The sequence below is a fragment of the Ursus americanus genome, chromosome 29 (assembly GCF_024610735.1).
Source record: "Ursus americanus isolate L20-20 chromosome 29, mUrsAme1.1.p, whole genome shotgun sequence".
NCBI lineage: Eukaryota > Metazoa > Chordata > Mammalia > Carnivora > Ursidae > Ursus > Ursus americanus.
The window spans coordinates 21,254,331-21,266,883 of record NC_142155.1 but is presented as its reverse complement, the minus strand read 5'-3'; the positions used below and the strand labels follow the sequence as shown (position 1 = coordinate 21,266,883).

The 12,553-nt window shown below is 38.0% G+C and overlaps 1 protein-coding gene across 23 annotated transcripts in view; it reads right to left on the bottom strand.

The window, feature by feature from the left end:
• The window catches only part of DST (dystonin), a 452,944-nt gene that overhangs the window by 20,916 nt on the left and 419,475 nt on the right, over positions 1 to 12,553 (bottom strand). For all 23 annotated transcript variants that reach the window (XM_087856988.1, XM_087856983.1, XM_087856986.1 and 20 more), the window contains 7 exons: positions 12,171 to 12,326; positions 11,760 to 11,966; positions 9,098 to 9,217; positions 6,253 to 6,422; positions 4,790 to 4,949; positions 2,328 to 2,522; positions 1,691 to 1,819 (listed from right to left, as the gene is read on the bottom strand). In XM_087856988.1, coding sequence (XP_087713114.1) covers positions 1,691 to 1,819; positions 2,328 to 2,522; positions 4,790 to 4,949; positions 6,253 to 6,422; positions 9,098 to 9,217; positions 11,760 to 11,966; positions 12,171 to 12,326 — 1,137 coding nt within the window. The remainder of the gene's footprint in view (positions 1 to 1,690; positions 1,820 to 2,327; positions 2,523 to 4,789; positions 4,950 to 6,252; positions 6,423 to 9,097; positions 9,218 to 11,759; positions 11,967 to 12,170; positions 12,327 to 12,553) is intronic.

The window sequence follows — 12,553 nt, the reverse complement described above, 5'->3', positions numbered from 1 at the left end:
GAAGAGAAAACCAGAGGTCAACAACAGTTGTGCTTTCCCAAGGAAAGGTGGCCTGACTTTTAATCACCCCTAACCTAGCAGCACCAAAGTCCTGCTCAGAATGCCATGGGCTGGACGATTAACTCCCTACTTGCATTCTGTGTTGACGTGGGAAAGCTTGCAATTTTTAGAAAGTGGACTATACCGAGAAGTCTCTGGTCCTGGGGCTAAGAAATTAAATGTTCTGTTTTACTTTTATTGGGTCGGTGTGTGAAGAAAGCAGAGGAAATCAGAAAGAATGGATGATGTTACTGCGAATTATTAGTACTAAGCAGGCTTTTATAAAATTACATGTAATTTTACACTATTTAAAAATATTTAAAGATAATTTGTTGTAAAAACAAAACAAAAACAAAAAAACCCACAACACTACCTCTGCTCTAGATACCTGCCTCCTGATGTTTCTGGGGGTTTCCTGCTCCTGTTGTGAGGGTGCTGATACCACAAGTGGGCTCCTTACTGTAAGGTGTTAGATACGTAAACAGGGCTTCAAGAAGCTACTCTGAGACCCAACTATGTCAGTGGAACTCGACGTTGGCTGATGGGTCAGCCAACAGTAATATAATAGCTCTTTAAAACATTGAGCTGAATCAAAAATTTACAATAAATTTGATGTCATTTTCCTACTCTTACATTCTAGCTTCAACTTTAAATGGTTTATGGAGCATTCCATTCCTCCAGATAATGTTAGACAAGCTCGCCTCACTTTTATTAATGACAAGGCAATATTTCATTGCGATAGGTTAGGCAACCCATCATTGAGAGAGCACAGTAATCACAAATAAGAAGTCTCCACAGATGACATAATCTACGCTACACTGGAACCAATGATGTCCTTCCAACCTCACCCTGGAAGATGAGCTTATTCAGTGGTGTTAAACAGATCTTTTAAAGGGACATGTTGACATCAATATCGCAATGAGTGTAAGTATCACAAATTTCTAATGTTTTAAAGTCAAAGGTTATTAAAAAAAAGCATGTGTTAAGAGGTATCCAGACCACTCTCTTAAGGCTTTTGCTAGTTCTAGGCACTGTTACAAAACAGATGTTGACCTGAAAACTCAGTGGCCAGATTTTTATTTGGTTAACTATTCAATAGTGTATCTACTTACAGAATCCATTTTAAGTTTATAATTTACACTACGGGCTAGTTCTCAAAAGAATTTAAGGTGGATCTCGATTAAAGCCAGACCGGCAGAGATTGAGAAACAAAATTTGAAGACCACTTATTAAATTACTTGCTTGTCTTGCTTACTAAGGTCAAAATTATTAATTTAGAATTCTAGTGGTGTAACTGTACAAATGCCAAACGCTCATGAGGGAAGTTTCATCTTTGAAATGCATGTGCAAGTGCAATGAAATTGACCAGTTTTGGTCAGAAGCCAAATAACCCCCCAAAAATCAATGTACTTCCAAAAGATAGGAGACGGTGACTCATTTTAGAATAACCACCTTCTTCATAAAGAAAGCATGAAAAGATAGCTGCACTTACATAGGTGCATGGGGACACACCTATGTAAGCAAGGAGGACACAGGTAAATTCTCAAATGTGCCAGATCTTAATTACTTCTCAGGAAGGGAAATATGCATGCAGTTGACATGTACAATCACGAGTCTATTGGATTTTCTCACTGAGTTCTATATAACTCACTTTATGCTGATCAATGAGAGTCCGAAGAGCATCCTCATCATCTGGGAGAGCGCCATGGAAACGAAGGGTTTGCTCCGCCTCAGCCAGCCACTCCAGGAGGGCATGCACCACTGAGTGAAATTCCTCTGCCTAACAGTTCACACACACACACACGCGCACACACACGCACACACCCCAAAGAAGATCCCCAAAGATGCTTGTTAGTATCAAATCCTCCTCTCAATGAAAAAAAAGTCTTAAATTTACATTATTAACAATACGCATTATTCCCACTAAAAAGATAGATACAAGTTGCTACACTTCACAAATGTAAGACCTCCAATGTATCAAAAAGGCCTATATGAAGAGTGATTCACCATTTTAACAAAATCTGATTTTAGATGCATGGCAGCCCATTACATATTTGAGCTGAAAAATTACGAGCAGCACTTTTATGTGAAGATGAGAAAACTTCCCTTTATGAGTAATTTAAACTCTTGGGGCGGGGAGCAAGGCAAGGATGCTCTAAGAATCTCCTTCTCCATCACTGTCCCAGTTAAGAAAGGAGCAGATGCAACAGTTCTCCGCAAGAGCAGTTCTTGTGGAGGCTTTGATACCTTTCTCCCTAGCCCCCAGCTGCAATTTACAAGACTTTTACCTGCCGCAGAGCTGCTTCTAAGCGCGTCTGCTTTGATATGGAGAGTGCACACACCGTCTCCCAGCGTGTGCTCAACTCCTGCATCTGGACCTTGACCCAGGAGGAGTCGTCTCGGCTGCCTTCTATGAGCTCTCGGGCAGAACGCTTCAAGGCCTGCACGCTGCTGGTCCTCTTCCCCAGTTCTTTTTGGAAAACCTAGAAAGACCATATTTTTATAAGGAATTCATTTTTAGTTATAAAACCAAACCAGTAAAGCACAGTTTGGAATATACGTGTACATGAGCTCATATACCAGCGTCTAAGATGTACGGTTTAAGGAGCCATACTTCTCACAGATACTTCAGGAGCTAAGTCACCACACGGGGCTCCCATCGGAGCGCTGTGAAGAACAGTCTTGTATAAAGTTGTTCAATCTTCTAGCATTCTCCTAAGTGAACAAACCTTTCAAATGGTGCCTTGGATTTAAATAGTAGTGGCCACTCTTCTTTATTTCAATTCCACAAAAGAAAACCTCAGCTAATGAAGAACTGAGCCACCCTGGGGTACTGAGCGGGGGTACTGGAGGGAATGGCGGGGGAGCTCACAGGGAGGTGGCATGCAGTCCTTTTCTCTGTTACACAGCTTCAGCTTTCACGGTATCCTGAGAATTAACCTCTCAGGTCAAAATTTAGAGGCTCACATCCTTACCTGTCATTTTGGCCTCATTTTGATAAACTCTGATGTGCCAGGAGTTAGACTGGCCTTCTTTTGGCCACAGACCTAATTCGAAAAATAAGCCCAGGGTACTTCATTTCTGATTCAAGAGTCTCTGTGTGCAACTATACCTTTCAAATTAACCAAGCTTATGGAGAGAATAAGATTAACTTATTTTTCTAAAAGATGATCACAAATGAATATTACCAAGCACATCCTATCATTCTGGCTCTATCCATGAGTTTCTAGTCTGATAATCAGATCATTCATAAAAGTGAGCCCATCAAAAATAATCCAAACATAGTGTAATGAATTCTTTGCTTGATTTCACTCGAACAGTGTTAAATGAGATGAGCCTGCAGATAGACAGACAGTCACAGACACACACACATACGTAGGCACAGAAAATACAGTGTCTATATAATCTGTAACAGGACTGGCCAGATAGTTCTGAGCCGACTTTCCAACGTACTCTGTGAACTTAAACTTCTTCCCGAGGCTTCCAATTGTATTACTAATGCTGAATGATTAACTCATTCTTGATGACCTTTAATATATAAAAAACCTGGCAAGTGCTGAAGGGAGTAAATATTTAGACAGTGAGTTTATACAAATGGCATTTATGTAAAAAGTAACATTACACTATTCATTACTCATTGAATGAATGCCAAGGAATAAAAAAGTTTGTATTAATCATGCGCAAAACATTTGTTTCTATATTATAGGCAAAGCAACAAAACCCAAAATTTTTATTTTTTTATAGGCCCAATCACAGTTCTTCATTTATTCTTTGATTTTTTGATAATACTCAAATATAACAAACTCTCTTTTATAGATATAATCAGACAACAGAACCAGAAAAGGGGAAATAAATATGCAAAAGGACCAACTATTTAAAAAGGGACAGGTTAAGATCAAAATAGCATAACTAGGGAAGTATAAACAGAACATTTTAAAATGAAATACAGTTTCTGAATTCCAAAATAATAGAGGAGAAATGAAACGTGAATTCGAGTACAGTGCTGTAAGATATCTGTATACGTCTACTCCGGTACAACCATTCCACATCACTACTGTGCCTCAGATTGTTCTCGAGGTTCTTCGTTGTAATACACTGTACCATGATTTCGGCCCTTGCACTCAGTATCAGCCGGATGTCTTGAATATTCCCTTTGACTGGCGCAAAAATTTTAAATCCGTCTCAGGAGATTGCAAGGAAACTACTTGACTTAAAGTAATAATCGAATCCCTCAGAGCCTATGCTGATATCTCATAAATTGCTAAAGTTCAAGGGGCAAGGTTAAAACGGTTTTTAAAAATACAAAAGAAACCTATCTTGACCCCCATAGATCATGTCACAAATCCATACGCTTATGCAATGACCAAGTTCCAGGTCACTGAGGGAGTGATTTTAAATTACATTACATAATTATTTACATGAATAACAAAAGACTGTAAAATATTCTTGGAACATGTTTTAAAGCACCAGAGAACGAAATCGCTTTCTAAGTTCTAAAAGGTTTTAGATCTGGAAATTGGGGAAAAAAAAAAAAAAAAAAAAAGGTGTCTCATTGATACTAATTTTCCTGTATGACGTTTAAAGTTGGCTTCCTGATTCTGCTCAAATGTACACATATATCAATATTAAAGACTGTTATGTAGTATGATATATGGTCTCTAGATTTTAAAAGGTTAAGGTAAGTGGTTACAGTTTCCTCTAAATTCAGGATAATCAAATGAGATCAATAAAATGTCCCAGATAATAATACCTTGTGATTATCGATCAGATTCATCACTAAATCAATGTCTCCGTGGACAGGCTGGTCTTCTGCCAGCTGGGGTTCAACTCTGTACAGCCAGTCAATGAGGGCCTGCAAGGCATCTGTGAATTGTCCAGAAAATAACAGGGCTTCCTCCAATTTGTTTTGTCTGGGGAAAAAGGTAGAAAAGTCAATCTGAGCAACAAAAAAGCCACCCTATACCTGAACATCTAAAATCCATTTATGAAGGTTGAGCAGTCCTCAAAGAAAAAAAAAACAATATATTGGTATTCAGTGCTGTTTCTTTGCTTTCCTTAGAAAATAACAAAACTTTTCTCAAATTTTCTTTTTTATTCCTTAAATAGACAGCACTTGTTCTTGGAAAATTCCCTCATCATCACCTCTAGAAATCAATCAGTGACCCTTCAGTTTCTTCAGCAAAAAATATGCCTTAAAACTTTTTTATTTTAAGTTACCATACAGTAACTGGACTTTTTTGAATGTACAATTCTATTCATTGTAACACATGCAGAGATTCATGTAACCATCATCATAATCAAGAAACAGAACAGTTCCATCATCCCCCAAATCTCCCAACATGCTGTCTGTAGTTACAGCCTGCCCCATCTCCGCCCCCTGGCATTCATGCATCTGCTTGGCAAGAAATCATTTATAGGACATTGTAAAAAGCACATAACCTTTTGAAATTGAAGGTTTTAAGGATTTTTAAAAATTTACACCAAAGTTTTTATATTCTTCCTATATATTCTGTAGACTACATTCTAATTTTCTATTCCAATATAATTTTATTATTAGAATATAATATTCTATTTAATCTTGATACTGACAAAAATAATTAGATCAAGGATCTATGAATTATTTGAAAACATTTCTAAGATACTTGAACTCTTCTATTAGTATGGTACTTTCTAAGTACTTAAAGATTTTGAAATTAGTTTTGGGTCTTCACGGTTCAAGTATAATGAGAAAGAAGACTGGAAAGGAGTGGATGGAAGTTGGAAAGGAACGCTGGGGTCAGACTGGGGGACCTCGCCCACCACATTAAGGAGCCTGTGTTTTGTTCACACTCAATAATATTAAGTTCCTAAAAGTTATGAGGCAGGGCAATGACAAGATCCCACTCATATTTTAAAAAGACCACTCTGTGGTTATGGGGAAATTAGATTAAGGAGGACAAGAGCAGACCTGGGGAGACTAGTGAGAAGTCAGGTACGAGATGACGGCTTGGAGGATAATGTCACCTTTGACTGAATCGAGTAATTAAAAATAAATAATAATGAATAACAAAGCCTTCTCCGTGCAGGCACTATGTAAGGAGGGTATTACAGATGACCTGAAGTTCCCAGGCAAAGGAGGTGTGCAAGGTTTCTAGAATGTTCCTACAAAGCACCACAACTGTATACTTGACGGAAGCCTACAAGGTCACCAAACTGCCCTCAAGAACATTCTACCTTTCCACAGATTTTCCACAGATGGTGTCCCATTTGTCTCTGAGTTCACTCAGCATGTCATCTAGTTTCAGGTTGTCGTCAGCCAGGGAGGTTTTCTCCTTCAGAGAACGCCCAGTTCTGTTTGTGGTGTCATAGACAGAATGCTTGGCTCCAAGCGATTTCTGAAACTCCTATATATTTAACAAGAAGACAGTGTGCATTTCTACTTAGGACTCGTAAGTAGGTAAGAGACATTACAAGAGTCGCCCCTAATCAATGGAGTCTAAATAGAGGAAGACGTCAGCAAATAATCAAGTCAGACAGTGGAACACACCAGGGTAGAAAAGAGTCTTTATAAACTGAAGAATTTATTTTTCTCAGAAGCCAGGTGTCGTCTTTGAGAGTACCTATTATTATGAAGACAATAATTTCAAAGCAAAGCAAATCTTTAATCTTTTGTAGCCATAAACCACAAACACGATACTAGTTGTAATAAAATGAAATTGCTAATCAACTACTGAAAAATCCAAGAGTTTGGAAAGGAAAAAGTAGTTAACACTCAATGAGTAACTAAAGGTCCTACGCAGACAAAGCCTGACTCATAATCTGTAAACTTACTACAGTTTGAGTTTTTGGTCAGACAGATCTGTTGTCACACATCTTGGATGTTCACAATGATGTTACATATAATTTTATCTGTGAGCCAGGATGAGGGACAAAGAAGAACCACATCTCCAGATTCCTCTGTTCTAACCTAACGCTCATTCTAGTCACACCCCTTGGGAGGCCTAGCCCCTTCCTCCTTACCTCTACGATGCCTTACCAAAGTCTCACAAGATCTATGGATTACTTACCTAGTATCGAGGAGCTATATTGCCAACGTGACATCTATACTTTCCTATTTTTACATTGTTGATCTGTATGTTTGTGTATGTGTGGGAGGGGTGGATTATATTCTGTCTACACAACTCAGTTACAAGCTTTTCTAGAGCAGGGACATTGCCTTTGCAGGCCTCTCATTATCATCTTACATTTTGTGCTGTTTGTAAGTATGTAATAGCAAGAGTGAGACAGCTGCTACTGAATAAACAATCTCAGGGATGGCAAGGAAGGAAGGTCAACTTAATCAGCATCTTACAAGCTCATAATATATCACGGAAACACTACCACAGTGTTTCTAAATCCTGGTAGCACATGAGAGTCACCCTACACAATAAAATGCTATGCAAATATATAATTTTCCAAAATAACCTTGCTTATAATTACCTAATGAGCTTTTATTGCCTTTAAAAGCTAGACACTTTAGGTGTCTTAATATGACTAAGATATTTATTTTGTCTTATAATAGGAAGCCACTTCGTCTGGGAATTTTTAAGCAATAAACACCATTACAATACCACACTATTTCTGTAGTTTGTTTTCTGTAATTATTTTTTTTCTTGTTATTCAATAACAGAATGTTAGTTTTAGAATCATGGTATTGACATATTTTTTTCAAAAGAACAGATACATAAAAAAAGCTATAGCTGAATATAGGACAGATTAGAACTTTTTAGAAATAGAAAAATACCCACGAGATGAACAGAAAAGATTTTTAAAATTGGCTTAATGTACCTCGTACCCTTATCTCAGACAAATGCTGACTTTGGCAACAAGTCATACCAGGAAAAACAGAGAATCTACCAGGGTTCTTCACATATTCTTATTTCTAGGATTCTCCAACTTAAATACACAATATACCTTCATAAGACTACATGACATGACAACTATGTTCAAGTTCAAATAGGCATTCTATTTTGAGGAGCCTCTCTTTTTTCCATCAGAGGGGAAGGAAGGAAGGTGCTGCTCACTGTCATTGTGCTGTCAGGACTGAATGTGGCAGCTCAAGGGCAGAGGGTACCAGCGGAACAAGCCACTCATAAGTCCTCATCTAGTCAAAGAACAGGTGCTCAATGCTTCCTTCTGCCATCCCAGGATCACGACCTCCTAAGGTTAGTCAGAACTACCCAGGGAAGCAATCAACCTGTATGAAGACGATGCCTAGAATTTTCCAAAGATGATCAACCCTACCTCACCCCAATTTTTTTCCAGCTTTTTAAAAATTATCATGTTTCAAGCAATAATATATATGTAGATTCTTAAAACTATAAAAGTGTTTTCTCAGGACCCACTCTCCTTTACCTGTATCCTCACCCTGAGGGCTGATGATCACTTTGTAACCAGAATGACAGACCCAAATTCAAAGAGTTGAGGAGGATTGGGGGGGGGGGGGGGATGTTCTTTGAATGCCATGTGGTACGAATATAAAAGGTAGAAAATATAAAATAATATGTTTCTACACCTTCTAGTTTACTGAAGCCACTGACTATGTGTCTTTGAGGGTATGGATGGAATTTCATATACCACATATACAATAAAACACCAGTTCGTGTAGAGGCAACAAATTTTCCCCACTAAACTGTTTGAAAGAACCTATATGGCAAGATTTAAGTACTTTTTGCTACAAAATTATCTTCTACATGGCATTTGATCTATGAAAGAAATTACAAGACAGACGTGAAAAACTGAAATGCCAACATTTGAAGCCCTGTAAGTCTTTTATGCTATAGATTATAGAACACTTTCCATTTTAATTTTGTGTATTTTCTTTTAACAATTAACCCTAGCGTCATAGTGGAACGGTCAGCAGAGAGAAAAGATACTATTGCCACTTGACCAATGTGAAGGGCAATTGGCTTTAAATTTAATGGAGGTCCATATTGGACAGCCTTTCTTCCCCCAGTGATGAATACACAACCAGGTAAGAATTTAGAAGTGATCTTGAGATACAGAACGACATACATGCTTTTCTTAATTGTAGACCCACCTTATGCTGTGCAAGCTGTGTTTTTATCTTGTCTGGATCATTGGCGATTTCCAGTTCAGAATCCAAAGATTTTTCTGATTCCTCTAGCCATTCCATAAGTTTACTCCACGCTTCATGGAACTGTAAAAGAAATGTATATTTCTATCCAGAAAATTTTCTGGTGTGCTTGCTATACTTGAAATCTAGCATATTTTTAAAATAGAAATTAATGTTAATGAAAACGTTAAAAATTATTAATTCAAATTTCCCCTAAAAAAGAAGAAAGTAGTAGCTTCACCGATTACAAATGTTTTATTAACTCTTGGCTTTTGTGGTCGTGCCCCCAAGGTCACTTTGTTGTGTGTAACTCATCCAAACACGTCAACTTTAACAAAAACAGAAATGAGCCTAGAAACAGTGAACACCAGGGAGAACTTCCCTCTCTTTCCTTTTGCTTCGTAATTAACATAAACCGTCAAGAGAATTTTATTTGTCCACTGCCCTCACTGACAGATCTGGGTTTACTTCGAAGGTGTTTCGGTCCCATGTTAATGAAAAGGAACAAAAAGGGAAAGACAAAGGATAAAGTCTATAAATCGGTCTTAAAAAGTAACAAGAACAACAACAACAAAGGCCCTACCATTCCTATTTAATACAAAGGGAGATCAGTGTCTATACTGTTGCTATCAAAGTGTTCAAATTCATGCCTGTGCCTCACATACTGGTTTTATATGTAAGAGCACCCACGTATGTGAATTCTAACAAAATAGAATTCTCTTGGGCATCTATGACCTTGTAATATCCTGGTGCTATGTATACTTGATTTCAGCCACAGTCTCTTTTCTGTTTATCACAGAGAACTAGTGAATACTATTTTTGGATACCAAATTGTGAGATCGGTTATAAGTAATTTCTCATGATAAACTTAAGTGGATGGATACATAACAAAAAACTGAAGTAATCACAATAAAATCTGTTTTATATCAAAGCACATTAATAAAGAAACAACAAAAAGACACTTTGCAATAAACACAATAAGAGCACGGCATCACAAGTCCGGCAGGGCCTGAGGAGATCATCTCACTGCAAACCTGTTCCCCGGCACATCCTTCCCACAGCTCCAATCAATTTAAATATGAAAATACAGAGGCCAGAAGAGGCACAGACACTGCCAAAGTCAGGGACCTATGATTCATATCCAACCCCAAACTAAGATATTAGAATAATAAGAAATAAAGGAATAGTCACAGTGTTTGGTAGTCTTGCTACAAAGAATGTCGGCTATCATGGATGGCAAGTTTAATGATAGAAATGCACAGATTCAAAGGCTGGTCCTGCTTTAAGAACTATTTTTAAGCCACATAAATAGACGAAATGCTAACCTTTTGCACCAAAAAGCAGCAGAAAAGCCTTGCAGATTAAACAAAGTGAGAAAATAGAATTGACAACATGGAGAAAGGAGAAAGATTTCTATAAATCAGATGTTCGTAACTCAAGCAATGTCCACACTACAGAGGAAACTGCTACATTGGTGGAGACAAGGATGTCACGCTTATCATTAATACTGCCTTAAAAATCACATTAAGAGACTGATTCTATTCCACAGACTCACTGATAACACTGAACACATCATACATCCCACTCAAAAAGAAATAATACAGCACGTAATCCTACAACAATGCAATTTATCATTTCTAAAGCTTTTAACAAATTTATGCTGAGAGCTTTAAACAGTGAAACATGTGACTCCCATGACATCTTCTGTATCACCCAACTGAGCCTGACTCCCCAAAAGAACGGAGTCCAATGCCAATTAAAGGCAAATGCAACTAAATGGGGCAAAGAGAGTCATAAGAAAATTTAGCCTCAACATTACACTTGAGTTTCTAGTAAGAGTCAGAGATATATGCCAACCGAGGCAGGCACATCTCTCTTCCCTGGAGCACAGAGACACGGAATTTTACCTCTTTTCTGTGTTTAGTCTAGCAATGGAAAATTAATAACAGGTGAAGAGAGTAAGGGGCGCTCCTTGTGAGATTCTCTAGATTAAAAAGAAAAAGGAAAAAAACAGCCCTAAAAGGTTCAAACAACTAATTCAAAAAGCAGCGTGGAACTGCATCAAAATACTAGAGAAGAAACGAGAGCCTGTCAACAAGGGTATAGATTCAGAGACGTGAGGGGTACCCAGCAGCTCAGACATGGAATCAGCCCTTTCAGGAAGCTGCTGGAGGGCCAAGTGTCTGCCTCTCGGCCCTGAGAGTCTGTGGACAAAGTCTGGCTTAGGAACTAAACACAAGGTAGCAATATAATAAAGTATGATGACTTACTCTGGGTATAAGAGTAGAGATTGCAAGGACAAAGGGAAAAACAAACAAACAAACCTAATAACAAAAAATCCGAGCCTTTTTTTGGACCTTAATGATAACGGTTAGTCTATGAAGCCAAGCTATAATCAGTCTTTTCAAGATTAGTCCCCAAGACCAGAAGGTACTGTCAGGGCAAAGAGTGATGTCACCTATTGAAACTGAGGCCACAGCCCTTTTAGGAAATAAACACCTTGGCCTTGTGCCATGATTGTTACAACTAATACAGCCTGCAATAAAAGTACTTTAACAGCGTGATATAAATCTCAACACCTAGAACTGACTGATTGCCAACTTCAGAGAGTTTTATAAAGGTTTACCTGCTTGGCTCTCTTCCTTGCATCATCCAAAGATCTTCCTCTTTCTACTAACCGTTGAACCACTTTTTCCCATCGACTCTGTACACTGATCAATAGATTCTTAATTAGGACAACATCTTGTTTCTGACTGAAATATTTCAGGTGGGTTCCAGTTTTGTCCAGCTCTATTATCTGCTCACGGTGAGAATTTACTTCATTGGCAAAGACCTTTCCCAAAGAAAAAAAGGGTAGAATTAGAAACAAATGAAAAACTGTTCTATCTTAAAAATGCTTTTGTTATCATGAGCTGAAACCATTTTGAAGGACAAAATAAAGTTTTCAAACTACCAAATTCATGCTTCTGACATTAAAACAGTCTGTTGTGTAAAAAGGTCTTAAGTGAGAATGCTGACCATCTGAGTTACAACATACCTTGTGTTCATCGATTTGAAACAGAACTGTATCCAAGATAAGACTTGGCCGAGAAGCTACATTTAGGGTCTGTTCAGCCTGGGTTAGCCAGTTGATGAAGTCTTGGAGAGAATTGTGGAACTCCATTGCCAAGTTGAGAGCCTCTTCCAGTTTAGTCTGCGAAGACAGATTATTTAGTATTTGATGATATTTAATTCCACCCCCCACCCCAGTTTAGCCACTCGCTGCCAGATTTCCTTCCCATCCACCCTTTATTTATACCTAATCTGTATTTCTGTATTACCTAAACAGTTTATGAATATAATGGTCTTTCACTAAAATACTGGCAAACCAAACTCCTTTAAGTATAGTGAGAAGACCTCACTGGAGCTAAAAAAAAATCT